This window comes from Cervus elaphus, chromosome X (genome assembly GCF_910594005.1).
Source record: "Cervus elaphus chromosome X, mCerEla1.1, whole genome shotgun sequence".
NCBI lineage: Eukaryota > Metazoa > Chordata > Mammalia > Artiodactyla > Cervidae > Cervus > Cervus elaphus.
The window spans coordinates 26660033-26686739 of record NC_057848.1 but is presented as its reverse complement, the minus strand read 5'-3'; the positions used below and the strand labels follow the sequence as shown (position 1 = coordinate 26686739).

The following is a 26707-nucleotide window of genomic DNA, read 5'->3' as shown; positions in this document are numbered from 1 at the left end:
AGTCAGTGCTTTTTTTCAATGGGGAAATGGAGCAAACCACTCTATTCCAAAGCAACATCATTTCAAAAGTCATGATTCTTTATGAAGATAGCTAAGCAACATGGAAATCTAAATACTGAAATGATTCTCCCTAATGTCTGGTGATGACATTGGAGGGGGAGGCACTTATTCTGGGTGGTTATACTCAGCATTGTCCCACATGTTCATATGTTCAGAAAGTCCTGAAAGACAGGAATATGCCAGACCCAGAATTCTACAGTTTGCTTTCATTTCTTTCCATATTAGTTCACAGCTCTCTGGTTTGCTCTCTGATTGCCATATATTATTCCAGCAGGATGGAATTACCATGATTTAGTCAATGTTTCCCCCTGGATTTGCATTCTACCAATTTTTCACAATGACAAACAGTGCAGTGATTAATCCTGTGGTTGATTCTGCCTTGCTCACATATACAAGAAATTTCCTACAATAGATTCCCAAAACTGGGTCAAAGGATATGAGCATCTTGTAATAGAAAGTGCCAATCAAATGTCCAGATAGATTTTACTATCACTCTGATACTGTATAGGACTCCTTGTTTTGTCTTCTGTGGTGGTCCAGTGGTTAACAATCTGCCTGCCAATGCAGGGCACACGGGTTTGATCCCTGGGCCAAGAAGACAGCACACGCCTGGCTCAACTAAGCCCATGTGCCACATCTACTGAGCTCACCCTGATCTAGAGTCCATGCTCCAACACAGGAGAAGCCTGAGCACTGCAATTAGAGAGTAGCCCCCATTGGCTGCAAGCACAGAAAACCTGCACACAGATAACAAGAGGTGGCAAAGCCAAAAATAAACAAATAATTTTCATGAATAAAATTTTTAAAAGGAGTCTTTGTTTCCAACTACAGCCTTCTCAGACATTGACTATTTCAGTTAATTAAGTTCATCCTACACTAAGATCTGCTCTGGTCCTACAGAGCCAATCTTAAAAAGTAAGACCCAAAAGGATCAAACTGCTTCCAAGCATCTTAACATGATTTCAGAATAAAGCTCAAGAATACTTTTAGGAATAGAAAAATATCAAGCATGCAAGGGAAATTTGATAATGCTTAGCATCAAATGTCAAATTATCAGGAGGCAAAGAAGCAGGAAACTCCAATCCATTGTAACAGAAATCAGTGTGCTGTTGTTCAGCTGCTCAGTTGAGTTTACCTCTTTGCGACCCCATGGACTGCTTCTCACTAGTGTTCCCTGTCCTTCACCATCTCCCAGAACTTGCTCAAACTCATGTCCGAGGAGTCATGATGCCATCTAACCATCTCGTCTTTTGTCATTCCCTTCTCCTCCTGCCTTCAATCTCTCCCAGCATCAAGGTCTTTTCACATGAATCAGCTCTTCGCGTCAGGTGGCCAAAGTGTTGGAGAGTTCATTTTAACAGAAATCAGTTGAAATGCATCAGTTGGAAAGGAAGAAGTAAATGTGTATTTATTTACAGACAAAATGATTGTCTATGTAGGAAGGTCAATGGGATCTACAAAAGAGCTATTATAATTAACTAATGAGTTTAGCATGGTTTCAGGATACAAGGATACTCTTGACAGTGCCTTGGACTGCAAAATCAAACCAGTCAATCCTAAAGGAAATCAGTCTTGAATTTTCATTGGAAGGACTGATGCTGAAGCTGAAGCTTCAACACTTTTGCCGGCAGATGTGAAAAGCTGACTCACTGGAAAAGACCCTGATGTTGGGAGAGATTGAAGGCAAAAGGAGAATGGGAGGACAGAGGATTACATGGTTTGACAGCATAACACGCTCAGTGGACATGAACTTGGGCAAACTCCAAGATACAACAGGGACACAGAGCCTGGTTTGCTACAGTCCATGGGGTTGCAAAGAGTTGGACACAAGTCAGAGACTGAACAACAACAACAACGTTCTGGTATTATATCTTAATATATAAATGTAACTATAAAACTGACAAAATATTCCAAAATCAATACTGAATGGCAGTACACAACATTCTTATTCCCCCATTTCTGACATTGTCTTCACTTATGTTGTACTCCTTGAATATTGGGATCTCAGAATCTCCCTTCCAACCTGAAGATGAACACAGTATTCAGAAGTGAACAAACTAAAACTAATGTCAGAGACAGCATAGTAGCTCAGTTTTATTTTCTGCAGTTAACAATCACCAAAAAACTGTGTGGACATTGAGCCCCCAAACAGCAGCACAGGCACAAGGTGAAGCCCCATTAAACTGCTGCAGAAAGCAATGCCCTCGGGAAGGACACTTGAGGCTAGGGCACATAGGCTAGGTTTAAGGCCCTCTCCTGTTCCGAGACTGATCGAAAAGGGGGGGCCCAGAATGCTCCACGGTCTGCATCACCAGGGAAAGCTGCTCCTGAAAGAAGGCGACGGCCGTCTGGAGGAGGCCAGGGTCTTCAGCAGTCAATCGGCTAAAAGGGAAGGAAAATGAAATTCAAATTCCTGCGGAGAAGGAGGAAGAGGAGTATGTCCTCCCTCTGTCCACGCACACCAACAAGCCCAGAGCACCACACTTTTCCTCTAGGCTTAACCCTCCATTATGGCTCTTCCCGAGCTTAGACTGGTCACCACTCACCACTCCCTCCCTCGCCCCAGCTCCCTTTAGTACTGACAGAACCAACATGCGGCCACTAAGGTAGAGGTCCCTCCGAACCGGCAATCTTAGCTGAGTACGTCGAGTCAGGAGGTGGCGGGCATTGTCCGCCTCCGCATGTGATGAGAAAGGCACTGAGAGGCTGCTGGTGGAGATACGGTTAAGGTACCATTCACACTAGTCATTTTGCCTGTAAGTCAGGTTCCCTGCTCACGGAGACCCACCTTCTCCTACAAGGCCGCCACTGGACACCCTGGTTATCACCTCCCGACCCTCTGGATCCTTTCGGGTTGCTTTCCCTCACCACCATACCCTGGCAGCCAGACAACCCCTGACCCATACCCTCCAGCCTCCCAGATTACCCTCCTCCTACAGTTTAAGCCCCATTGCCTGCATCCCCCCAAACCACCCCTAGCCCACACCCCGACCTCTGTGGCTGCTTGGCCCACTGGGGCTCCTGGAATAGGATACAAGTGGTAGACTCGGGTACTCAGAACTCCGGCTCCGGGTGCAGCATCTCCACCAGGCCCTGGAACGTGACGTGCCCCCGGGATCTGCGGAATGGCAGCGGCTGCGCCACCTGACTCTCCGGCAGTGCTGGGGTCTCTGGAATCAGCCATGTCGCTGGAGCCGGCGGGGACTTCTCGACTGACGGTGTCACCAGGGCCAGCTGGGTGGCCAGAGCCATCGTGGCCACCAGCACCACCCGGCACACCTTGGGGGCCATGTGCTGTGCCTGCTGCAGAGGCCACGGCGCCTGCGTCTTCATCGGCTGCCCTCATGGCTCCTCCACCGTGTGCCTCGGACTCCATCTTGAACCGCTCTCCTCCTCCCTCAGCGGTGGGAAAGACTGAACCGTCTCTACAAATCCCAGCCCTGTAATGCGACCCGATCGGCAGAGCGCCTGCGCACACACACCCTGGTCCTGCCTCACGATCAGTTCCCACCAATCATTGGTTCCCGCCTTGAATGCAGGCTCTAGGGCAGTGGGCGCCCCCTGCTGAAGTTTCACGTGTTCCTGAGCCATGTCGCCCCAATGTGCGTGCGCAGGCACACACCCACGTGGTCTGGGCTTTCTGAGTCAACCCTGCCTCAGGCCAGAAACCTGGTAAATGGCTCAACCGTGAGGCCTCTGGGTGGCGCTCCACTCTTCAGTGTTGGGGCTGCTCCTCAGTGTGCGTGCTCAAAAAGACCCTGCCCCACTCCTCAGGGCATGTGACTGTTTCCAGTCTAAGCAGGGAACCTGGACACATCTCTCCCTCAGGGGCCCTCTGTCAGGTTGGGGGGACATTTGTAAGAATAGTCATGCTGTAGAAGGGAGCTCACTAGACCTAAAATGGACTAGAGGGCAAGGGGCTAAGCCAAACGACCCACCAGTGTCCTCCCTCTGCCCACTCCACATCCGTACCTGTGCTCTTCATCTGTAGTGAGAGCTAATACTTCTTACAGTCCATACGCTGAACTTCCGGATGTTCAAGCTGGGTTTAGAAAAGGCAGAGGAACCAGAGATCAAATTGCCAACATCCGCTAGATCATCAAAAAAGCAAGAGAGTTTCAGAAAAACATCTATTTCTACTTTATTGGCTATGCCAAAGCCTTTGACTATGTGGATGACAATAAACTGTGGAAAACACTGAAGGAGATGGGAGTGCCAGACCACCCAATCTGCCTCTTGAGAAACCTGTATGCAGGTCAGGAAGCAACAGTTAGAACTGGACATGGAACAACAGACTGGTTCCAAATAGGAAAAGGAGTACATCAAGGCTGTATATTGTCACCCTGCTTATTGAACTTATATGCAGAGTACATCATGAGAAATGCTGGGCTGGAGGAAGCACAAGCTGGAACCAAGAGTGCCGGGAGAAATATCAATAACCTCAGATACGCAGATGACACCACCCTTATGGCAGAAAGTGAAGAAGAATTACAGAGCCTCTTGATGAAAGTGAAAGAGAAGAGTGAAAATGTTGGCGTAAAGCTCAACATTCAGATCATGGCATCCAGTCCCATCACTTCATGGCAAATAGATGGGGAAACAGTGAAAACAGTGGCTGACTTTATTTTGGGGGGCTCCAAAATCACTGCAGATGGTGATTGCAGCCATGAAATTAAAAGACACTTACTCCTTGAAAGGAAAGTTATGACCAACCTAAACAGCATATTAAAAAGGAGAGAGATTACTTTGCCAACAAAGGTCCATCTAGTCAAGGCTATGGTTTTTCCAGTAGTCATGTATGGATGTGAGAGTTGGACTATAGAGAAAGCTGAGCACAGAATTGATGCTTTTGAACTGTGGTGTTGGAGAAGACTCTTTTTTTTTTTTTTTGGCATTTTTGATAATCTTTATTACTTTTCTGATTCCAATCACAGGATATATACTCAGTACAAAACTTGAAAAAGTCACAGAGGCACTAAAGGAAAATACAAAATATATCTCCACTTTTATTAAAGTTCTCAGAGAAAAGTTAGATGGCACAATAAACAATATATATAGGCTCCACTGAAATCCAATGTTAATTTTGTTTTTCTTCCTGTATTTTTTATTTTGCTGAGCCATTTAGAAGTTGTAGGTGTTGTGAGCTTCATCTCTAATCTCTCTCAAGGACAATGGCCTACATAACTATAAGAACAATACCACAGCTAAGAAATCCATTATCACCCAATTTGTTCCACTTTCAAATTTCCAATTGTCACAAGAATCATTTTACACTTGAGTTCTAGAATGTCACACATTCTATATTCACCCAATTATTTCCCCTTAATGTGTAACTCGCTTCTCTACTCCTCTGCTTCCTGTTGGTTGGAAGTCTAGATGTTAAATTCAAGTTACCTTTTTGGGGTGGGGAGGGGCCTAGGTGTTGGATCCTTCAAATCATCATCTCCTATCAGGAAGCACATACCAGGCTGTCCCATTAGTGATGCCTGGTTTGATCACTTGATTACAATGATGATAGATCAGTCTATTGTCAAGACAAAGAGCTTTACACTTTTCAAGTTTATATAGCAACATTTGAGCACTCCACAAAGATTCTGCTCCTTAGTAGCCTTTTAGGTTTTGCATCCACTGATGATCTTTGCCTGATCAGTTATTCCGTTAATGGTTCAGGCTCTCATTAAAACACGGAATCCTTTCATGGTACCTGCCAAGTATGCAGCATGATCTTTGGGAGAAGGGACTGTCTAGGTAAACTTGAGTCACCAGACTGCTCCCAATGAGGCTGGAATATGGTTTGTCAGACTGTTTCAGGCTGGAGCTGCTGGGGAAACATGCTTGTTGAGCCTTGCTTCCAGCTCCATAAACTGAGAAGACTCACCTGGGAAAACCATGAATACAAAGGCCAGATCTAAAGTACCTCCACACTCACTCCAGGGACATAGTTGCAGTTTGGATCTTAGTCTAGTTAAACAAGACCACTGTGGCCATGCCTGCTTTGCTGATAAACCCAGATTTTTATAAAAACAGAAACGGCTGGAAAAGTAATAATAGAGTTGCTGCAAAACTGAAAACCGCTGCCAGGAGAGAAACACATTCTACAAATCACACTGGCATTTAATGCCACTATACATTCACATAAGAAAAAAAAAAAAAAGAACATAAAATGCTGGAAATACACTGTTGATAACTGTGTCGAAAAAGGCAGGGTGGATGAGGTTTTAAGGAATGGGGAGACTTCCAAAATTCAGATTCTCTCGAGAACTCTTCAGATTTCAAAATTTCAAAACCGGAGATAACCATCAGCGACCAACCAGTTAACCAAAATTTGCTTCTGAGAGGGTATTTCAGGATATTCCACTTTTATCTGTAACACAGTTCTGTAATTTCAAAAAAAATTCTTTTCTGGAGGAAAATGAAACCTTCGTAAGCTGGATGGCAGAGTAAGAATTACACAACGGGGAACAACATAATGAATTACCAAGTTGAAATTTCATTGACTGTGGCCAAAAACACCAAGGCAGAGGTACAGAACAGGGAAAACAGCTTCATGGGTTTCTGTTATTTGAAAACTCCAGGCACATCTGCAGGAGAGCAGCCTAGGGGCCAAGGTGTTCGGAGGTCCAGGAGATGTGGGTGCTGATCCATCGGCCTGGCCTGGCCACATGTGCTGGTCAGAGTTGGGCCCGGAAGGGTACATGCAAGAAGGGCCTTGGATGACCTGGGGACACCCAGAGTGGAGGAGACCTGCCATGTGGAATCTCAAATCCACGACTCCAAGTTACTGGGGCTGAGCAAAGATCACTTGAATGTTCTCAACAGAAGGCCAACAGTTTACAATCATTTAAAAAGCAACATGCCTTTAAAAGCTAGCTGTCTTTTTAAAAGTACTCATCTGTGGTAAACAGTACTCATCTATGGTAATCCATTTCTGAGTTAATTTTCTAAAAGGAAAGAATATAGTATGCCTGCAGCAAATACAATGTATAAACCCAGTAAGGCAGCAGAAATATGAACTGTGCAGGCATGTATAACAAGTATGCAGATGTCATTTATTTGGTCCGCAAGTACAGTATAGTTGTATTTGAGTTTTACAAAACATCAAATATAAATAACCTGAAACTGTAACAATACACAAAAATTGCCTTCTTGTACCAGGCAGTGCAAGCTGAAAACTTGAGTAGATTAACAACTGTTTTACATTAATATACATAGTGCCAGTTAACATTTAAAAACAAGTTTCAATGCATAGCACTTGATACTTCTTTGAATCTGTTTCAGTAAGTTAAGAGTATGAAAATGGTTAGATCTAGGCTAAAAATAATTCTTCTTCTAACCAAAAATAAAGGCATAATATTTATAACCAGGTATCAACTTTACTAAACCACAATATTTTAAAGCTGTTAAATGATACCTAAGGGTATTTACATTAAAAAGGCAACATGCATTGTGTTGTTTCATCTCATGGACTGGTTATGCACATACTTTGTTCAAAGGGTTTTAAAACTATATTCCTACTTTCAGTACAGCACACTGCAATGTTTCTAATAGTTCTAGCAAAATGAATGCTTTAAAGGGAGCAGAATCATCTTCAAGTCACTGGTGTCAATTTTTTCCCTTTGGAACAAAGGACGTAACAAATAACCTGGTTCTGCCCAGAAGGCCTTAATGGAGTAAGAGGTTCCGTTCAGAGGCAGTTCTGTTCAATCTAATGCTATAACCTCATCAAGCTCCTCTGCCTGCTCTATGCGTGACCTTTTCGCACTGACGCTCTCTTTCTCATCTAGCTTCCTCTTGCGACTTCTTTCGTCTTCACTGATATCAGCATTATTTGAGGGACCTTCTTCATCCGAATCAACTATGAGCACATCATCTTGCTCTTGTGCTGTGGATGCAGAAGGCTGAGCTCCGTCGTCGCTGCCATTGGTTATGCTTTTGGCAGCATCTTCAGCTTGCTTGGGCCCCACTTTTTCTGGGGCATCACCAACAACTTCAAATTCAACATCCTTTCCTAGGTCTTCACTATGAAGGATGTTGATCAATAAAGTGTAGTCCTGAAGGAAGTCATCTGCTTGAAGTCGGCTCCCATTTCTAATTCCAAATTCTGACAATTTCTTGTGATTATTAGCTTCTGTCTCTCCCTCTTCTGAAGATATTAGGATTGTTCCTTTTCCATCTTCAATTTGGACATCTGGTGCTACCATAGCAAATTTTTCTTTCACAATCTTATCTTGTAAGGTGAGAACAGTCACTTTATGAACATTCAGCTGCACAGTCACCTCTGGCTTGCTGGCACATACGTAACAGTTAGGGTTGGGAGCATCCAGTGCACAAGGCACAAGAAGCTTCTTTCTTGGGTTTGGTTGTTTATTCAAAAAAATTGTTCTACACTGGTCTAAACGTCTTTGTGAATGATGGAAGGTAAGTACACAAGGAAATACAGGTTTGTTTTTTTCCCATATGGCTATTCCACAACCACTTGTTCAAAAAAAGACTATCCTCCCTCCATTGAATTATCTAAACTCCTCTACTGAATATCCATTGACCACACATATATGTCTGGAAATGCTTCTGGATTGTCAGTCCTGTCCCATGGATCCACAGCTCCAGTACTGGACATGTAGAGTAAGCTATGAAATTAGGCTGTGTTAGTCTCTTTATTTTTGCATAGTTACAATTCTTTAGGCTATCGTCAGGGTTGTGTTCTCACATAAATTTCAATATCAGCTCATCAGGGCCTTCTCTGGTTGTCCAGTGGTTGATATTCTACATGCCAATGCAGGGAACACAGGTTTGACCTCTGCTCCTGGAAGATCCCACAAGCTGAAAGGCCACTAAGCCAGAGCACCGCAACTGCTGATCCTGTGCTCTAGAGCCCACCAGCTGCAACTACTAAAGCTGGAGCGCCTAGAGCCTGTTCTCCACAACAAAAGAAGTTATCGCAATGAGAAGCTTATCTCCTGTAACTAGAGTGTAGCCCCCACTTACCACAACTAAAAAGACCCCATGTGTGCAGCAGCAAAGACCCAGACAAGCCAAAATTACATAAACAAACAAACAAATGAATCTTTTAAAAATGAACCTGCCTCACAATGCAGGGGCCGTCGCTTCAATCTCTGGTCAGGGAACTAAGATCCTACATGCAGTGGAGCAACTACTGAGACTGGGCTTTGTGTCTGGAGTGTCTGTGCACTGCAACAAAAGATCCCACGGGACACAATGAAGTTTCCACTTTCCCCAAATAAGACCGGATGCAGTGAAAAAAAGAAAGTAAGAATTTGTTTAAGAAATCAGCTCATCAATTTCTCCAAAAATATTTCCTGCCATTTTCATGGACTCTATAGATGTGTTTGGGGGAAACTGATCCCTGAACAATATCTTCTCATCAGACATGATTGAAGAATATGCATGTGATGTGTCTCTATATTTTTAGGTTTCCTTCAATTTCTCCCATTGTTTTCACACACAAATTTGTGTATGACAAGTTTTATTAAATGTACCATGATGTTTCATAAAGGGCAAGGTTCCCTGTGTGTCTGGATCCAACTAGGCAAAGGGATACTGGAAAGGGAAGTTGTGAAACAAGAAAAGATGCAGGCTGGACCACATAGGTCTTTACAGTCCACTGAAAGGCTGTGGCTTGAACTCTTGAGAGGGAGCCCGCTGGAGGATTTGGAACTGAATAATTACAGGACCGGACAGGTTTTAAAGCAACCTAGCAGCTTCAGCAGTCCATGTATGGGATCAAAGTAGCTGAATGATTCCAAGTTTCCTGGCTGAGGGAGAATCAGATGAGAGTCCCATCCCCCTGGTGAACTGACTTCACCGTTCTCTGCCAGTTTGGGGAGCATTGTCTAGAAAGGGCTATCCCCAGTGCCCCTTCTGCAGCTTTTGCCCTTTTCTCCAGCTGCCTGTTGTAAACCCTCCCCTCCCTTTTTGGCGATTTACCCACAAAAACTCTCATTTGTCTCCTTTCCTAGCAATATGGCTTGGTGGTTTCTCACCTAAGAGACAATCCCTTAGCAAGAAAATTAAGTAATAAATAAAACTGTGCTACCTCAATTCAATAATAAAGACTTTGCTATTGCAAGTGAAAAAAGGAACAAATGAATACAAAATAATCACCTTGGTTTAAGTCACAGGGAGAGTCTCTGGGTCTGTGTAACTACAAGATATAGAGGTAGTTTCTTTCTTCAGGCAAGGCTGGATCCAACATTTGGTTCCCTGAGATCTGCCTTCTCGCTCCAGCTCCCCCTCTGTCCCTTGCCAGCCTGCCTCCCCTACAACTCCCAAAGTGTCACTGGTCGGATGGGATCACCACAGCTGGAGGAAAGAAGTGCTCTGATAGGTCAGGCCTGAGCCACATGCCCACTCCTGGAATTGGAGGTGAAGTCAACTCTATCATAATCATAATGGGCGAGAGAAAAAGAAAGGGGTGATTTCCCAGGGTGACAGGAGGATACCAGAACCAAGAGAAGGAAATGGATGCCAGGTGAAAAAACCCATAGATGTCCTTGATGGTGGTATAGACTTTTCATCAAATTAAAAATCAATTTCTAATATATATATATTTTTAAACCAAGGTAGGAAAGATTCTTCTTTAATGTGAGCATCAGCCCTGCTTCTGACCCTCCCATCAGCTTCCATCCTCTGATGCTGGGGTTCCACATCCACTTCTTGGGGATGTCCTCTTCACAATGCCCCCTCACAGACCTTTGCTGAATTAGAGTTTCTAAGTCAGTGCTTTTTTTCAATGGGGAAATGGAGCAAACCACTCTATTCCAAAGCAACATCATTTCAAAAGTCATGATTCTTTATGAAGATAGCTAAGCAACATGGAAATCTAAATACTGAAATGATTCTCCCTAATGTCTGGTGATGACATTGGAGGGGGAGGCACTTATTCTGGGTGGTTATACTCAGCATTGTCCCACATGTTCATATGTTCAGAAAGTCCTGAAAGACAGGAATATGCCAGACCCAGAATTCTACAGTTTGCTTTCATTTCTTTCCATATTAGTTCACAGCTCTCTGGTTTGCTCTCTGATTGCCATATATTATTCCAGCAGGATGGAATTACCATGATTTAGTCAATGTTTCCCCCTGGATTTGCATTCTACCAATTTTTCACAATGACAAACAGTGCAGTGATTAATCCTGTGGTTGATTCTGCCTTGCTCACATATACAAGAAATTTCCTACAATAGATTCCCAAAACTGGGTCAAAGGATATGAGCATCTTGTAATAGAAAGTGCCAATCAAATGTCCAGATAGATTTTACTATCACTCTGATACTGTATAGGACTCCTTGTTTTGTCTTCTGTGGTGGTCCAGTGGTTAACAATCTGCCTGCCAATGCAGGGCACACGGGTTTGATCCCTGGGCCAAGAAGACAGCACACGCCTGGCTCAACTAAGCCCATGTGCCACATCTACTGAGCTCACCCTGATCTAGAGTCCATGCTCCAACACAGGAGAAGCCTGAGCACTGCAATTAGAGAGTAGCCCCCATTGGCTGCAAGCACAGAAAACCTGCACACAGATAACAAGAGGTGGCAAAGCCAAAAATAAACAAATAATTTTCATGAATAAAATTTTTAAAAGGAGTCTTTGTTTCCAACTACAGCCTTCTCAGACATTGACTATTTCAGTTAATTAAGTTCATCCTACACTAAGATCTGCTCTGGTCCTACAGAGCCAATCTTAAAAAGTAAGACCCAAAAGGATCAAACTGCTTCCAAGCATCTTAACATGATTTCAGAATAAAGCTCAAGAATACTTTTAGGAATAGAAAAATATCAAGCATGCAAGGGAAATTTGATAATGCTTAGCATCAAATGTCAAATTATCAGGAGGCAAAGAAGCAGGAAACTCCAATCCATTGTAACAGAAATCAGTGTGCTGTTGTTCAGCTGCTCAGTTGAGTTTACCTCTTTGCGACCCCATGGACTGCTTCTCACTAGTGTTCCCTGTCCTTCACCATCTCCCAGAACTTGCTCAAACTCATGTCCGAGGAGTCATGATGCCATCTAACCATCTCGTCTTTTGTCATTCCCTTCTCCTCCTGCCTTCAATCTCTCCCAGCATCAAGGTCTTTTCACATGAATCAGCTCTTCGCGTCAGGTGGCCAAAGTGTTGGAGAGTTCATTTTAACAGAAATCAGTTGAAATGCATCAGTTGGAAAGGAAGAAGTAAATGTGTATTTATTTACAGACAAAATGATTGTCTATGTAGGAAGGTCAATGGGATCTACAAAAGAGCTATTATAATTAACTAATGAGTTTAGCATGGTTTCAGGATACAAGGATACTCTTGACAGTGCCTTGGACTGCAAAATCAAACCAGTCAATCCTAAAGGAAATCAGTCTTGAATTTTCATTGGAAGGACTGATGCTGAAGCTGAAGCTTCAACACTTTTGCCGGCAGATGTGAAAAGCTGACTCACTGGAAAAGACCCTGATGTTGGGAGAGATTGAAGGCAAAAGGAGAATGGGAGGACAGAGGATTACATGGTTTGACAGCATAACACGCTCAGTGGACATGAACTTGGGCAAACTCCAAGATACAACAGGGACACAGAGCCTGGTTTGCTACAGTCCATGGGGTTGCAAAGAGTTGGACACAAGTCAGAGACTGAACAACAACAACAACGTTCTGGTATTATATCTTAATATATAAATGTAACTATAAAACTGACAAAATATTCCAAAATCAATACTGAATGGCAGTACACAACATTCTTATTCCCCCATTTCTGACATTGTCTTCACTTATGTTGTACTCCTTGAATATTGGGATCTCAGAATCTCCCTTCCAACCTGAAGATGAACACAGTATTCAGAAGTGAACAAACTAAAACTAATGTCAGAGACAGCATAGTAGCTCAGTTTTATTTTCTGCAGTTAACAATCACCAAAAAACTGTGTGGACATTGAGCCCCCAAACAGCAGCACAGGCACAAGGTGAAGCCCCATTAAACTGCTGCAGAAAGCAATGCCCTCGGGAAGGACACTTGAGGCTAGGGCACATAGGCTAGGTTTAAGGCCCTCTCCTGTTCCGAGACTGATCGAAAAGGGGGGGCCCAGAATGCTCCACGGTCTGCATCACCAGGGAAAGCTGCTCCTGAAAGAAGGCGACGGCCGTCTGGAGGAGGCCAGGGTCTTCAGCAGTCAATCGGCTAAAAGGGAAGGAAAATGAAATTCAAATTCCTGCGGAGAAGGAGGAAGAGGAGTATGTCCTCCCTCTGTCCACGCACACCAACAAGCCCAGAGCACCACACTTTTCCTCTAGGCTTAACCCTCCATTATGGCTCTTCCCGAGCTTAGACTGGTCACCACTCACCACTCCCTCCCTCGCCCCAGCTCCCTTTAGTACTGACAGAACCAACATGCGGCCACTAAGGTAGAGGTCCCTCCGAACCGGCAATCTTAGCTGAGTACGTCGAGTCAGGAGGTGGCGGGCATTGTCCGCCTCCGCATGTGATGAGAAAGGCACTGAGAGGCTGCTGGTGGAGATACGGTTAAGGTACCATTCACACTAGTCATTTTGCCTGTAAGTCAGGTTCCCTGCTCACGGAGACCCACCTTCTCCTACAAGGCCGCCACTGGACACCCTGGTTATCACCTCCCGACCCTCTGGATCCTTTCGGGTTGCTTTCCCTCACCACCATACCCTGGCAGCCAGACAACCCCTGACCCATACCCTCCAGCCTCCCAGATTACCCTCCTCCTACAGTTTAAGCCCCATTGCCTGCATCCCCCCAAACCACCCCTAGCCCACACCCCGACCTCTGTGGCTGCTTGGCCCACTGGGGCTCCTGGAATAGGATACAAGTGGTAGACTCGGGTACTCAGAACTCCGGCTCCGGGTGCAGCATCTCCACCAGGCCCTGGAACGTGACGTGCCCCCGGGATCTGCGGAATGGCAGCGGCTGCGCCACCTGACTCTCCGGCAGTGCTGGGGTCTCTGGAATCAGCCATGTCGCTGGAGCCGGCGGGGACTTCTCGACTGACGGTGTCACCAGGGCCAGCTGGGTGGCCAGAGCCATCGTGGCCACCAGCACCACCCGGCACACCTTGGGGGCCATGTGCTGTGCCTGCTGCAGAGGCCACGGCGCCTGCGTCTTCATCGGCTGCCCTCATGGCTCCTCCACCGTGTGCCTCGGACTCCATCTTGAACCGCTCTCCTCCTCCCTCAGCGGTGGGAAAGACTGAACCGTCTCTACAAATCCCAGCCCTGTAATGCGACCCGATCGGCAGAGCGCCTGCGCACACACACCCTGGTCCTGCCTCACGATCAGTTCCCACCAATCATTGGTTCCCGCCTTGAATGCAGGCTCTAGGGCAGTGGGCGCCCCCTGCTGAAGTTTCACGTGTTCCTGAGCCATGTCGCCCCAATGTGCGTGCGCAGGCACACACCCACGTGGTCTGGGCTTTCTAAGTCAACCCTGCCTCAGGCCAGAAACCTGGTAAATGGCTCAACCGTGAGGCCTCTGGGTGGCGCTCCACTCTTCAGTGTTGGGGCTGCTCCTCAGTGTGCGTGCTCAAAAAGACCCTGCCCCACTCCTCAGGGCATGTGACTGTTTCCAGTCTAAGCAGGGAACCTGGACACATCTCTCCCTCAGGGGCCCTCTGTCAGGTTGGGGGGACATTTGTAAGAATAGTCATGCTGTAGAAGGGAGCTCACTAGACCTAAAATGGACTAGAGGGCAAGGGGCTAAGCCAAACGACCCACCAGTGTCCTCCCTCTGCCCACTCCACATCCGTACCTGTGCTCTTCATCTGTAGTGAGAGCTAATACTTCTTACAGTCCATACGCTGAACTTCCGGATGTTCAAGCTGGGTTTAGAAAAGGCAGAGGAACCAGAGATCAAATTGCCAACATCCGCTAGATCATCAAAAAAGCAAGAGAGTTTCAGAAAAACATCTATTTCTACTTTATTGGCTATGCCAAAGCCTTTGACTATGTGGATGACAATAAACTGTGGAAAACACTGAAGGAGATGGGAGTGCCAGACCACCCAATCTGCCTCTTGAGAAACCTGTATGCAGGTCAGGAAGCAACAGTTAGAACTGGACATGGAACAACAGACTGGTTCCAAATAGGAAAAGGAGTACATCAAGGCTGTATATTGTCACCCTGCTTATTGAACTTATATGCAGAGTACATCATGAGAAATGCTGGGCTGGAGGAAGCACAAGCTGGAACCAAGAGTGCCGGGAGAAATATCAATAACCTCAGATACGCAGATGACACCACCCTTATGGCAGAAAGTGAAGAAGAATTACAGAGCCTCTTGATGAAAGTGAAAGAGAAGAGTGAAAATGTTGGCGTAAAGCTCAACATTCAGATCATGGCATCCAGTCCCATCACTTCATGGCAAATAGATGGGGAAACAGTGAAAACAGTGGCTGACTTTATTTTGGGGGGCTCCAAAATCACTGCAGATGGTGATTGCAGCCATGAAATTAAAAGACACTTACTCCTTGAAAGGAAAGTTATGACCAACCTAAACAGCATATTAAAAAGGAGAGAGATTACTTTGCCAACAAAGGTCCATCTAGTCAAGGCTATGGTTTTTCCAGTAGTCATGTATGGATGTGAGAGTTGGACTATAGAGAAAGCTGAGCACAGAATTGATGCTTTTGAACTGTGGTGTTGGAGAAGACTCTTTTTTTTTTTTTTTTTGGCATTTTTGATAATCTTTATTACTTTTCTGATTCCAATCACAGGATATATACTCAGTACAAAACTTGAAAAAGTCACAGAGGCACTAAAGGAAAATACAAAATATATCTCCACTTTTATTAAAGTTCTCAGAGAAAAGTTAGATGGCACAATAAACAATATATATAGGCTCCACTGAAATCCAATGTTAATTTTGTTTTTCTTCCTGTATTTTTTATTTTGCTGAGCCATTTAGAAGTTGTAGGTGTTGTGAGCTTCATCTCTAATCTCTCTCAAGGACAATGGCCTACATAACTATAAGAACAATACCACAGCTAAGAAATCCATTATCACCCAATTTGTTCCACTTTCAAATTTCCAATTGTCACAAGAATCATTTTACACTTGAGTTCTAGAATGTCACACATTCTATATTCACCCAATTATTTCCCCTTAATGTGTAACTCGCTTCTCTACTCCTCTGCTTCCTGTTGGTTGGAAGTCTAGATGTTAAATTCAAGTTACCTTTTTGGGGTGGGGAGGGGCCTAGGTGTTGGATCCTTCAAATCATCATCTCCTATCAGGAAGCACATACCAGGCTGTCCCATTAGTGATGCCTGGTTTGATCACTTGATTACAATGATGATAGATCAGTCTATTGTCAAGACAAAGAGCTTTACACTTTTCAAGTTTATATAGCAACATTTGAGCACTCCACAAAGATTCTGCTCCTTAGTAGCCTTTTAGGTTTTGCATCCACTGATGATCTTTGCCTGATCAGTTATTCCGTTAATGGTTCAGGCTCTCATTAAAACACGGAATCCTTTCATGGTACCTGCCAAGTATGCAGCATGATCTTTGGGAGAAGGGACTGTCTAGGTAAACTTGAGTCACCAGACTGCTCCCAATGAGGCTGGAATATGGTTTGTCAGACTGTTTCAGGCTGGAGCTGCTGGGGAAACATGCTTGTTGAGCCTTGCTTCCAGCTCCATAAACTGAGAAGACTCACCTGGGAAAACCATGAATACAAAGGCCAGATCTAAAGTACCTCCACACTCCAGGGACATAGTTGCAGTTTGGATCTTAGTCTAGTTAAACAAGACCACTGTGGCCATGCCTGCTTTGCTGATAAACCCAGATTTTTATAAAAACAGAAACGGCTGGAAAAGTAATAATAGAGTTGCTGCAAAACTGAAAACCGCTGCCAGGAGAGAAACACATTCTACAAATCACACTGGCATTTAATGCCACTATACATTCACATAAGAAAAAAAAAAAAAAGAACATAAAATGCTGGAAATACACTGTTGATAACTGTGTCGAAAAAGGCAGGGTGGATGAGGTTTTAAGGAATGGGGAGACTTCCAAAATTCAGATTCTCTCGAGAACTCTTCAGATTTCAAAATTTCAAAACCGGAGATAACCATCAGCGACCAACCAGTTAACCAAAATTTGCTTCTGAGAGGGTATTTCAGGATATTCCACTTTTATCTGTAACACAGTTCTGTAATTTCAAAAAAAATTCTTTTCTGGAGGAAAATGAAACCTTCGTAAGCTGGATGGCAGAGTAAGAATTACACAACGGGGAACAACATAATGAATTACCAAGTTGAAATTTCATTGACTGTGGCCAAAAACACCAAGGCAGAGGTACAGAACAGGGAAAACAGCTTCATGGGTTTCTGTTATTTGAAAACTCCAGGCACATCTGCAGGAGAGCAGCCTAGGGGCCAAGGTGTTCGGAGGTCCAGGAGATGTGGGTGCTGATCCATCGGCCTGGCCTGGCCACATGTGCTGGTCAGAGTTGGGCCCGGAAGGGTACATGCAAGAAGGGCCTTGGATGACCTGGGGACACCCAGAGTGGAGGAGACCTGCCATGTGGAATCTCAAATCCACGACTCCAAGTTACTGGGGCTGAGCAAAGATCACTTGAATGTTCTCAACAGAAGGCCAACAGTTTACAATCATTTAAAAAGCAACATGCCTTTAAAAGCTAGCTGTCTTTTTAAAAGTACTCATCTGTGGTAAACAGTACTCATCTATGGTAATCCATTTCTGAGTTAATTTTCTAAAAGGAAAGAATATAGTATGCCTGCAGCAAATACAATGTATAAACCCAGTAAGGCAGCAGAAATATGAACTGTGCAGGCATGTATAACAAGTATGCAGATGTCATTTATTTGGTCCGCAAGTACAGTATAGTTGTATTTGAGTTTTACAAAACATCAAATATAAATAACCTGAAACTGTAACAATACACAAAAATTGCCTTCTTGTACCAGGCAGTACAAGCTGAAAACTTGAGTAAATTAACAACTGTTTTACATTAATATACATAGTGCCAGTTAACATTTAAAAACAAGTTTCAATGCATAGCACTTGATACTTCTTTGAATCTGTTTCAGTAAGTTAAGAGTATGAAAATGGTTAGATCTAGGCTAAAAATAATTCTTCTTCTAACCAAAAATAAAGGCATAATATTTATAACCAGGTATCAACTTTACTAAACCACAATATTTTAAAGCTGTTAAATGATACCTAAGGGTATTTACATTAAAAAGGCAACATGCATTGTGTTGTTTCATCTCATGGACTGGTTATGCACATACTTTGTTCAAAGGGTTTTAAAACTATATTCCTACTTTCAGTACAGCACACTGCAATGTTTCTAATAGTTCTAGCAAAATGAATGCTTTAAAGGGAGCAGAATCATCTTCAAGTCACTGGTGTCAATTTTTTCCCTTTGGAACAAAGGACGTAACAAATAACCTGGTTCTGCCCAGAAGGCCTTAATGGAGTAAGAGGTTCCGTTCAGAGGCAGTTCTGTTCAATCTAATGCTATAACCTCATCAAGCTCCTCTGCCTGCTCTATGCGTGACCTTTTCGCACTGACGCTCTCTTTCTCATCTAGCTTCCTCTTGCGACTTCTTTCGTCTTCACTGATATCAGCATTATTTGAGGGACCTTCTTCATCCGAATCAACTATGAGCACATCATCTTGCTCTTGTGCTGTGGATGCAGAAGGCTGAGCTCCGTCGTCGCTGCCATTGGTTATGCTTTTGGCAGCATCTTCAGCTTGCTTGGGCCCCACTTTTTCTGGGGCATCACCAACAACTTCAAATTCAACATCCTTTCCTAGGTCTTCACTATGAAGGATGTTGATCAATAAAGTGTAGTCCTGAAGGAAGTCATCTGCTTGAAGTCGGCTCCCATTTCTAATTCCAAATTCTGACAATTTCTTGTGATTATTAGCTTCTGTCTCTCCCTCTTCTGAAGATATTAGGATTGTTCCTTTTCCATCTTCAATTTGGACATCTGGTGCTACCATAGCAAATTTTTCTTTCACAATCTTATCTTGTAAGGTGAGAACAGTCACTTTATGAACATTCAGCTGCACAGTCACCTCTGGCTTGCTGGCACATACGTAACAGTTAGGGTTGGGAGCATCCAGTGCACAAGGCACAAGAAGCTTCTTTCTTGGGTTTGGTTGTTTATTCAAAAAAATTGTTCTACACTGGTCTATTTTTCCTGATAAAATCTTCAGTCCTTCCAATACTATCAACCCAGCAATCACTGCATTAGTAGTAGCGATAGCAGGAATAATGTTCCCTGCCATTGATTTGATATCGAATCTGCTCTTCATATTCATACTGAAAATATGCATCCTGAGATTTGCAGCAGAGGTGACAAAATCCATTGCAGATGGGTCATCCTTGTCCCATATGAGCTCAGCTCCATCCCCCTTTTCTGCTAAATGAACTCTCAAAGTCTCAATGCTCTTTGAAAAAAGACACGCATAGCTCTTGACATCTAGAACCTGCTGGTCTTTCAGACCTAACTGGGGTTCATTTTGTTGATCTGATGCACTGGTTTCTTCTCCTTGACTTTGCACTTCAGCCCAATCCAATGGAACTGGAGGTTTCCTTTTCCGCCATAGTTTGTCCATAGCCAATAGATCCCTGATATCATCTTTAAAAAGCTTGGTAAAAAGTTTCACTGGATCATATCCAGTTGATTTAGCCCATTCCTTGGTGGAAATACGTTTAATGTCACCATCTTCACTAGATGCTCTGGCTCTGGCTTCAGCTTCCATTGGTTCCCAGGAAGCTTCAGGGTCAGCTCTGTCAGGAGATACTTCTTGATCAGCATCTTCTTCTCCAAACAACTGGTTGAACAAATACTTCGCCCAGACAATGCAATGAATAGGTTCTGAAGGTGTGTTACGAATTGTACAGCCAGGAAAAGTTCTCTGGGTTGGTTTGGGATGACATTCGTAACACTCGGTCACACCCTTTTTGATAGTGGTTACTCGCCCAAGATAACCAGCAGTTCCACTCTCAATAAGAGGGACATCAGCTGCTAGACACATTCTATTAACATGGTTGTGGGCAGCTCTGTTATCTAAAGCATTCATAACCAATATAAATTGTCGAAAAAATTCCACGTTATAGTCAGGGTTCATGATGCTGTCATGGTAGGCTATGATATTAGCTTTCGGGTAAAACTGCAGTACACTCTCTTTGGCAACCTGGGCCTTTGATCTTCCAACATGTTTCTTTTGAAACAAAAACTGCCTGTTGAGGTTGCTGACATCAATAGTATCCAGATCAATCAGGTCGATGTGGGAGAAGCCAGTGAGCACGAGGTTTTTGAGGAGCTCGCAGCCGATGCCGCCCGCCCCCACCACCAGGACCCGGCCCCCGGCCACGGCCTCAGCCAGCTCCCGGGGCAGCCCCCGCGACAGTGCCATGGCGGGACGACCACGAGCCGCGGCGGAGGCGGGCTGGAGAAGACTCTTGAGAGTCCCTTGGGCTGCAAGGCGATCCAACCAGTCCATCCTAAAGGAGATAAGTCCTGGGTGTTCATTGGATGGACTGAGGTTGAAGTTGAAACTCCAGTACTTTGGCCACCTGATGCAAAGAGCTGATTCATTTGAAAAGACCCTGATGCTGGGAAAGATTGAGGGCAGGAGGAGAAGGGGACGACAAAGGATGAGATGGTTGGATGGCATTACCGACTCAAGGGACATGGGTTTGGGTAAACTCCGGCAGTTGGTGATGGACAGGGAGGCCTGGCATGCTGCGGTTCATGGGGTCGCAGAGTCGGACACGACTGAGTGACTGAACTGAACTGATATACTGTTTCATGTGCTTTCCATGTGTTCGTCCATCAAGTCAGTTTTCAGAGAGTATTGCCATGTCGGTATCCTGTCTCTCATGAGGCAGGTCTCCTTCACACAAATCACACACACCCACTCTCTCCCCAACACCAGCGGCTCAAAGTCTTGTGCATTTTGGTTTCTGCATTTCTTAAAACTATGATGACCGTAGTGCTCCATCAGGCACTGGACTTAAGTTGGGTGTGAATGGTGAGATCTGCAAAGGAAAATGATGATGCCAATGACAAATAATGTGTGTGACAAGAGAGTGACAGAAGTATGAAGGAAAGACACTGTATGATAGAATGAGTTTCTCAGAAAGCTTACCACTGTGACAGGTGCATGGTTTTTAGTAAGTGTGACAGAGGGAATGTGTGATTGGGACAGGAATTTAAAATGACAGAATGTGACGGGAAGAGACTAAAGTGCCGATGATACTGATAGCGGTAGCAAACCCCCAAGATGATGGGTGATAAATTAACGTGTACAGTGAATGGTGAATGGTGCCACTGGATTCATGGTCTCTCAAGGAGAACATTTAATTCTAGAACCAAGAGACACGGTTTCTTTCACTCAGTGCTTTGTGTAGTAGAAATTTTATTAAAGTGAATTTGATAGAAAAAGCTTCTGACATAGATATAATAATGGGGTAGAAAGAGAATGTGGTTTGCTAGTTTAAGCAGTGCATTATATACTTTTCTGCTAGCTGCTGAGAATAGATAAAAGGATGATTCAAGTCTATGAAAATTTTGCCCAGACCCTTTCCCACAGCATACATCTGAGGATGACATCAGCAGGATATTAACCAGAAGAAATGGGTTAACCCAGAGCTCAAGGCCATGGAAGTTTTACCCAGACCTTCTCCTGTAACATAGGTTCTGAGCTAAAAAAAAAGCATGTCCTTGAGCAAGAGATTCTGCTGCCTACCAGGCCTCCGTGTCAAAGGAAAAAGAATGTGAAAAAGAAAGAATGTTCACTTCCTCCTTAAAGAGCCTTGGTCTCCCTAGCAACCTGGCTAAGTTAACCCTCTCACAGATACCATGACAGAGTGAGTGTGTGGCACACCGAGTGTCAGAGAAAGAGTCTAGGAGAGATCGGGTGTGAGAGTGAGTAAGTGTGATGGAAAAAGCATCATAGAGTGACATAAGAATATGACAGAAAGGGTGCATGTGACACATAATCTGACTCAGTATGAGAAAGCAAATCTGAGAGATATTATGTACAGAAGAAAATGGGTCTGGCACACATGTCAGAGTGTGTGTGACAGGCAATGAAGCTGACTGTGGGAGGCAGCAGCCTGGGAAGGTGGATCAATCCTCAGGGCCCATGTTTCCCTGAGGGCGGCCATCCCCAGGTCTCTGCCAGTTTGGAGGAAGTCAGCAACTTGACTTGGCTCAGATGCCCAAGCCATGTTCTTCCTAATGAGTTTCATCAGCAATAAAGCTGATACTTAGGTTGAAACACATGCAAGGGGGATGTGTCAAAGGCTGCAGATGGTAGGCTGGACCTGTTTGAAAGGAGTGGGAAAGGACTTGAAGCAGGCATGAATGGATGGTGTCAGTGAACTCCTTGTAGAGGAAATGATTCACGTGGTTCAATTTGTAAGTCAGTTCAGTTCAGTCACTCAGTCATGTCTGACTCTTTGCGACCCCATGAACCGAGCATGCCAGGCTTCCCTGTCCATCATCTTCTTTTCACAGCTATTTGAAAGGCCTCCTCAGACAGCCATTTTGCTTTTTTGCATTTCTTTTTCTTGGGGATGGTCTTGATCCCTGTACAATGTCATGAACCTCTGTCCATAGTTCATCAGGCACTCTGTCTATCAGATCTAGTCCCTTAAATCTATTTGTCACTTCCTTTGTATAATCATAAGAGATTTGATTTAGGTCATACTTGAATGGCCTGGTGGTTTTCCCCACTTTCTTCAATTTAAGTCAGAATCTGGCAATAAAGAGTTCATGATTTGTAAAGCCACACACTTTCTTTCAGACTTTGGAAAGACAGATGGCACTAGTGGTAAAGAATCTGCCTGCCAATGGAAGAGACTCAACAGACACAGGTTCACTCCCTGTGTGGGCAAGATCCCCTGGAGAAGAAAATGGGAACCCGCTCCAGTATTCTTGCCTCAAAAATCCCGTGGATGGAGGAGCCAAGCGGGGTTAAGTTCATGGGTTGCAAAATGTCAGACACAATTGACACACACACACATACACATATACTTTTAATCCAGGAGGTTAGAGAAGTGGTTACAGTTCAGGACAGAGCAAGATAAAACATGAGGAGGACTTCCCTCTGGGTGTTCAGTGGGTGGGAATACACCTGTCAGTGCAAGGGACACTGCTTCGATGCCTGGTCTGGAAAGAGTCAACATGCCATGGAGCAACTGGGCCCATGCCCCACAGCTACTGAGCCTGTGCTCTAGAGCCCATGTTCTGCAGTAAGTGAAGACATCGCAATGAGAAGTCTGTGCTCAGTAACTAGAGTGTAGATGCCACTGGCCACAACTAGAGAAAGCACGTGGGCATCAACAAACACTAAGCACAGGCAAAAACGTATGAATAAAGTCAGCATGACAACAGGAGAGCAGGCCAGCTTCTCTGAGTAAAGAGCAGTGCAGAGCTGGGCTAGGGATCCTTTACAAAAGCAACTGGGAAGTAAAGCCTCGAGTCACTTACAGACGACTAAATGAGCTGTCTGTCGAAAGCTCCCCTGTGGGTGCTACAAATGGGGAGCCATGAGCTGATACTGTTACAGTTTTCATTGTAGGTTTCCAAGATATTAATAGGTTTTCACCCTCATCCCTGGAGACAAATCATGTCAGGGCAGAACCAGTGTCACATGGGTATGAGTAGGTGTGGACACTTTGGTCAGACATGTGGGAGGAAAGACCAAAGAAGGTACTGAGAAAGGGTCTAGCATGTTGACTTCCGCTGTTGTCCATCCTACAAGTGGAAACTCATGTATTAACCAGACCCAGCTGAAGGTCTGACATTAGGGCAGAAGGAGAGTCAGTGGGACGTCTAGGTGGCTCTGATGACACTGTGAGGACACCCTCATACACCCCCACTGAGTGGATTGGTCACAATTTCCCAGGAGCAGAAATGCTGGAGTTCAGGGATATGCAAGCTTCACTGGAGTCAGTCGTGCCAGGCTGCTCCCTTGTACACTGACCCATCTTTACTCCTAGCGCATCCTGTGACCTTTGAGGGTTTCCTCTTCTGTAACTAGCCTATTTGTATTCTTTGCCCATTTTCACAAATCATAATTGTAGTTGTCTTCTTGACGATTAGCAGGATATTGAAAATAAATATCAGTATATTCTTGATTTAATCTGCTATGGGATTAAAACAATGTTTAGGAAGTACTTACCTACTCCTAGCCCACAAGGATATTTTCTTACATTTTCTATAGTAGCTTTATTTATTTGGTAACTTAAGGAAGAAGTTTTCCTGGACACTGTTCCAGGCCTCCGTGGAGGCTCCAGTCCAGCCAGGACAGACTGTCAAGAAACGAAGAAAACGATGACACTAGGTAGCCTATGGGAAGGTGGTGAGAACTGTGGCCTGATGTGCAGCAGGAGAAAAGAGAGGGAGCACTTGGAGGAGTGGTAGTCCATTTTCAACCAGGTGGTTGGGGTCGGCTTTGTTGTGAAGCAAAGACTGAGTGAAGACTTGAGAGAGGTTTGGGAGTGTGAGGAGACCAGTGTGGCTGGAGCAGAGTGGGTGAAGAGGAGAGCAGTGGGACAGGGCCCGAGAGCTTACAGGGAGGGGCTAGATGTGTAGGCCTCAGGGGACATGCTGAGGGCTTGTGCTCAGAGTGAAGAGGGAGGTGGTGGAGGGTGGCTGTGGGTTGGATTGTGTCCCTCGGGAGACGATGTTGAAGTCTCAAGCCCTGGAGACTGTCAATGTGACAAAATCATGCCATTTTGAAAAATTCACTGTGGTTTTACTGTTTCATTTCTGGCATTAATAAAAGTTATAAGTAAGAATCATGACCTAAGTGTCCTCTTATAGGACAATAATTTACAGAGGTAAATAATGACCTCTGATAAAAGCTTGGAAAACATTTTGAAGGCTGAGTGATGAAAATAGACTTCCCTGCCATTTTCAAGTACAACAGGACTAACCTGACTCACGTGGAATGCCCTACATCCATGTTCTTTGCTGCAAGTGGTTCAGCAGGTGGCTGTAACAACAACACTGCTTCCGGTCAGCCAAAACACGTCTTTTTTCTGGGTCAGAAACTAGCCTCAGTAGTTGGCAGTAAAATCAACGGCCCTTGCCAGATACCGCAGATAAGGTGACCTTCAATACTGACATTAAAAAGCAACAGCAGGGGTCTGTTGTGCCCTCACCTCTCTTTTCCCCATGGCTGATGCTCCCAGCTGCCCTGGGTGCCGGATCAGCAGCGTCTCTAGGACATGATGTAAGGCAGGGACAACCAGAGTAGCCGGGGTTTGGTTTGGGGGAACTAGGCCAAAGACACAGACCCTACAGCCAAGGGGAATCCTGGTGCTGAGGGAAAGGAGTAGAAGCCACGGGAACGTCTTCACCATGGTCAAGAATTAGGCCGATTACCACGAACGGTTTTACCTGACACTCCAGACCTAGCCCCCGATCTAAAGAAGGGTATGTTGGCCCAGAAGGCTAACCTGAGATGAAAGGGCCAGGAAACCTAACCTGAAGGTCTCTGAACTCCAGGCCCCTTGAGCACTGGCCCGTTACTCCACCAGGCACCTCCCTAATTTTCCAGCTTTCAAGTTTATTTTCTTGACCTGAAATTGCATTTATTATTATTTCTTTATTTTAATTGTGCCATTTGTTTTTATAAATTATATTTTTGAGACAGAGTGGCACTATGCAGGCTAGAGCAGGGGGCCCGATGGGAGAGAGCAGAACTGAGACACAGACCCCTCCCACATGGGCAATTCACTGATGGCAGATGGGGCACTGGAGAGCCTAAGGGACAGAGTGGCTTTTCCAGTCAAGGCTGCCAGTGACTGGAACTCCACAAGGCCAATTGTGAACCTGACCCCACTCTGGCACCACACACGGACATAGCTTCCTGGGAGACCTCTGTTTGGAAGGCAGGGCAATCAATGGAACATGTCCCTTCTGCTTGATCTAAGTCATTTGTAAATTATACTGTATTATAGAAGGGGATGAACAGTGTGGGGAAAATCAGGGTGAAGAGGATTGACTTCCCACTGGGCTGTGGGGAGGGTGGTGGCAGGAGCCAGTCAGGTGAGAAGATGAGGCCTGGGCAGACTTGGAGAAGATTGAGGTGGCAAGGAGCTATATTTGAGAGTGTAGTCAAGGCAGGGAGAACAGACTATGCAAAAGCACTAATTCATCAGAAAGCCTGGAATGTTGAAGGTGCAGCCAAGAGGCCAGTGTGTTCGGCATGGACTAAACAAGAGTTAGCATAGCAGAGGAGATACAGAGGCAATGGGGTTCACAGATGAAAATGTGGGGCCTTTCTGGTCATTATAAGCACCTCTGCCTTATGTTCTGAGTGATAATAAAGCCAGTGAAAGGAACTGAATAGTGGAGACATATGTGGCTTACATTTTGAAAGAAAAGATCACTGTAGCCAGTAGAGCTGCTGGGTGCTGGTGGCTGAGATACTCAATCACCATCACCCCCAGGACCATTGCCACCATCCCTGGCAGCAGCACCTGTCTCCCTCCAGTGCACAGGGTCAGAGCTCTCTGGGTTCTGTCACGGCAGTCTCTATTCATGCACATGGAGGAACAGGAAAGGTCAAAGATCCCCTTAAAAGTGGCCAAAATATATGAAGCTCAGCCTGTGAAAAACCTGTGCATCA

At 44.8% G+C, this 26707-nt stretch overlaps 3 protein-coding genes across 5 annotated transcripts; all 3 read right to left on the bottom strand.

Annotated features, from left to right (window-relative positions):
- Positions 1–2129: 2129 nt before the first annotated feature.
- On the bottom strand, positions 2130–3503 carry LOC122690676 (EKC/KEOPS complex subunit LAGE3-like). Of its 2 annotated transcripts, none has more exons than XM_043897572.1 (3): positions 3096–3503; positions 2653–2769; positions 2130–2442 (listed from the first exon to the last, which is right to left on the bottom strand). In XM_043897572.1, the coding sequence occupies exons 1-3, from the start codon at positions 3434–3436 to the stop codon at positions 2304–2306; spliced, it is 597 nt and encodes a 198-aa protein (XP_043753507.1). In that variant the 5' UTR covers positions 3437–3503; the 3' UTR covers positions 2130–2303. The 2 variants fall into 2 exon arrangements, with proteins under 2 accessions (XP_043753507.1, XP_043753506.1); XM_043897571.1 differs by having other exon boundaries at positions 2644–2769; positions 3096–3502.
- Positions 3504–12921: 9418 nt separating this feature from the next.
- Positions 12922–14295, bottom strand: LOC122690098 (EKC/KEOPS complex subunit LAGE3-like). 2 transcript variants are annotated; one of them, XM_043897062.1, is made up of 3 exons: positions 13888–14295; positions 13445–13561; positions 12922–13234 (listed from the first exon to the last, which is right to left on the bottom strand). In XM_043897062.1, the coding sequence occupies exons 1-3, from the start codon at positions 14226–14228 to the stop codon at positions 13096–13098; spliced, it is 597 nt and encodes a 198-aa protein (XP_043752997.1). In that variant the 5' UTR covers positions 14229–14295; the 3' UTR covers positions 12922–13095. The 2 variants fall into 2 exon arrangements, with proteins under 2 accessions (XP_043752997.1, XP_043752996.1); XM_043897061.1 differs by having other exon boundaries at positions 13436–13561; positions 13888–14294.
- Positions 14296–18005: 3710 nt separating this feature from the next.
- Positions 18006–20499, bottom strand: LOC122690097 (SUMO-activating enzyme subunit 2-like). Its single transcript, XM_043897060.1, has one exon. It carries the CDS (start codon positions 20471–20473, stop codon positions 18551–18553), a length of 1923 nt encoding a protein of 640 aa, XP_043752995.1. The 5' UTR covers positions 20474–20499; the 3' UTR covers positions 18006–18550.
- Between the last annotated feature and the right edge of the window lie 6208 nt (positions 20500–26707).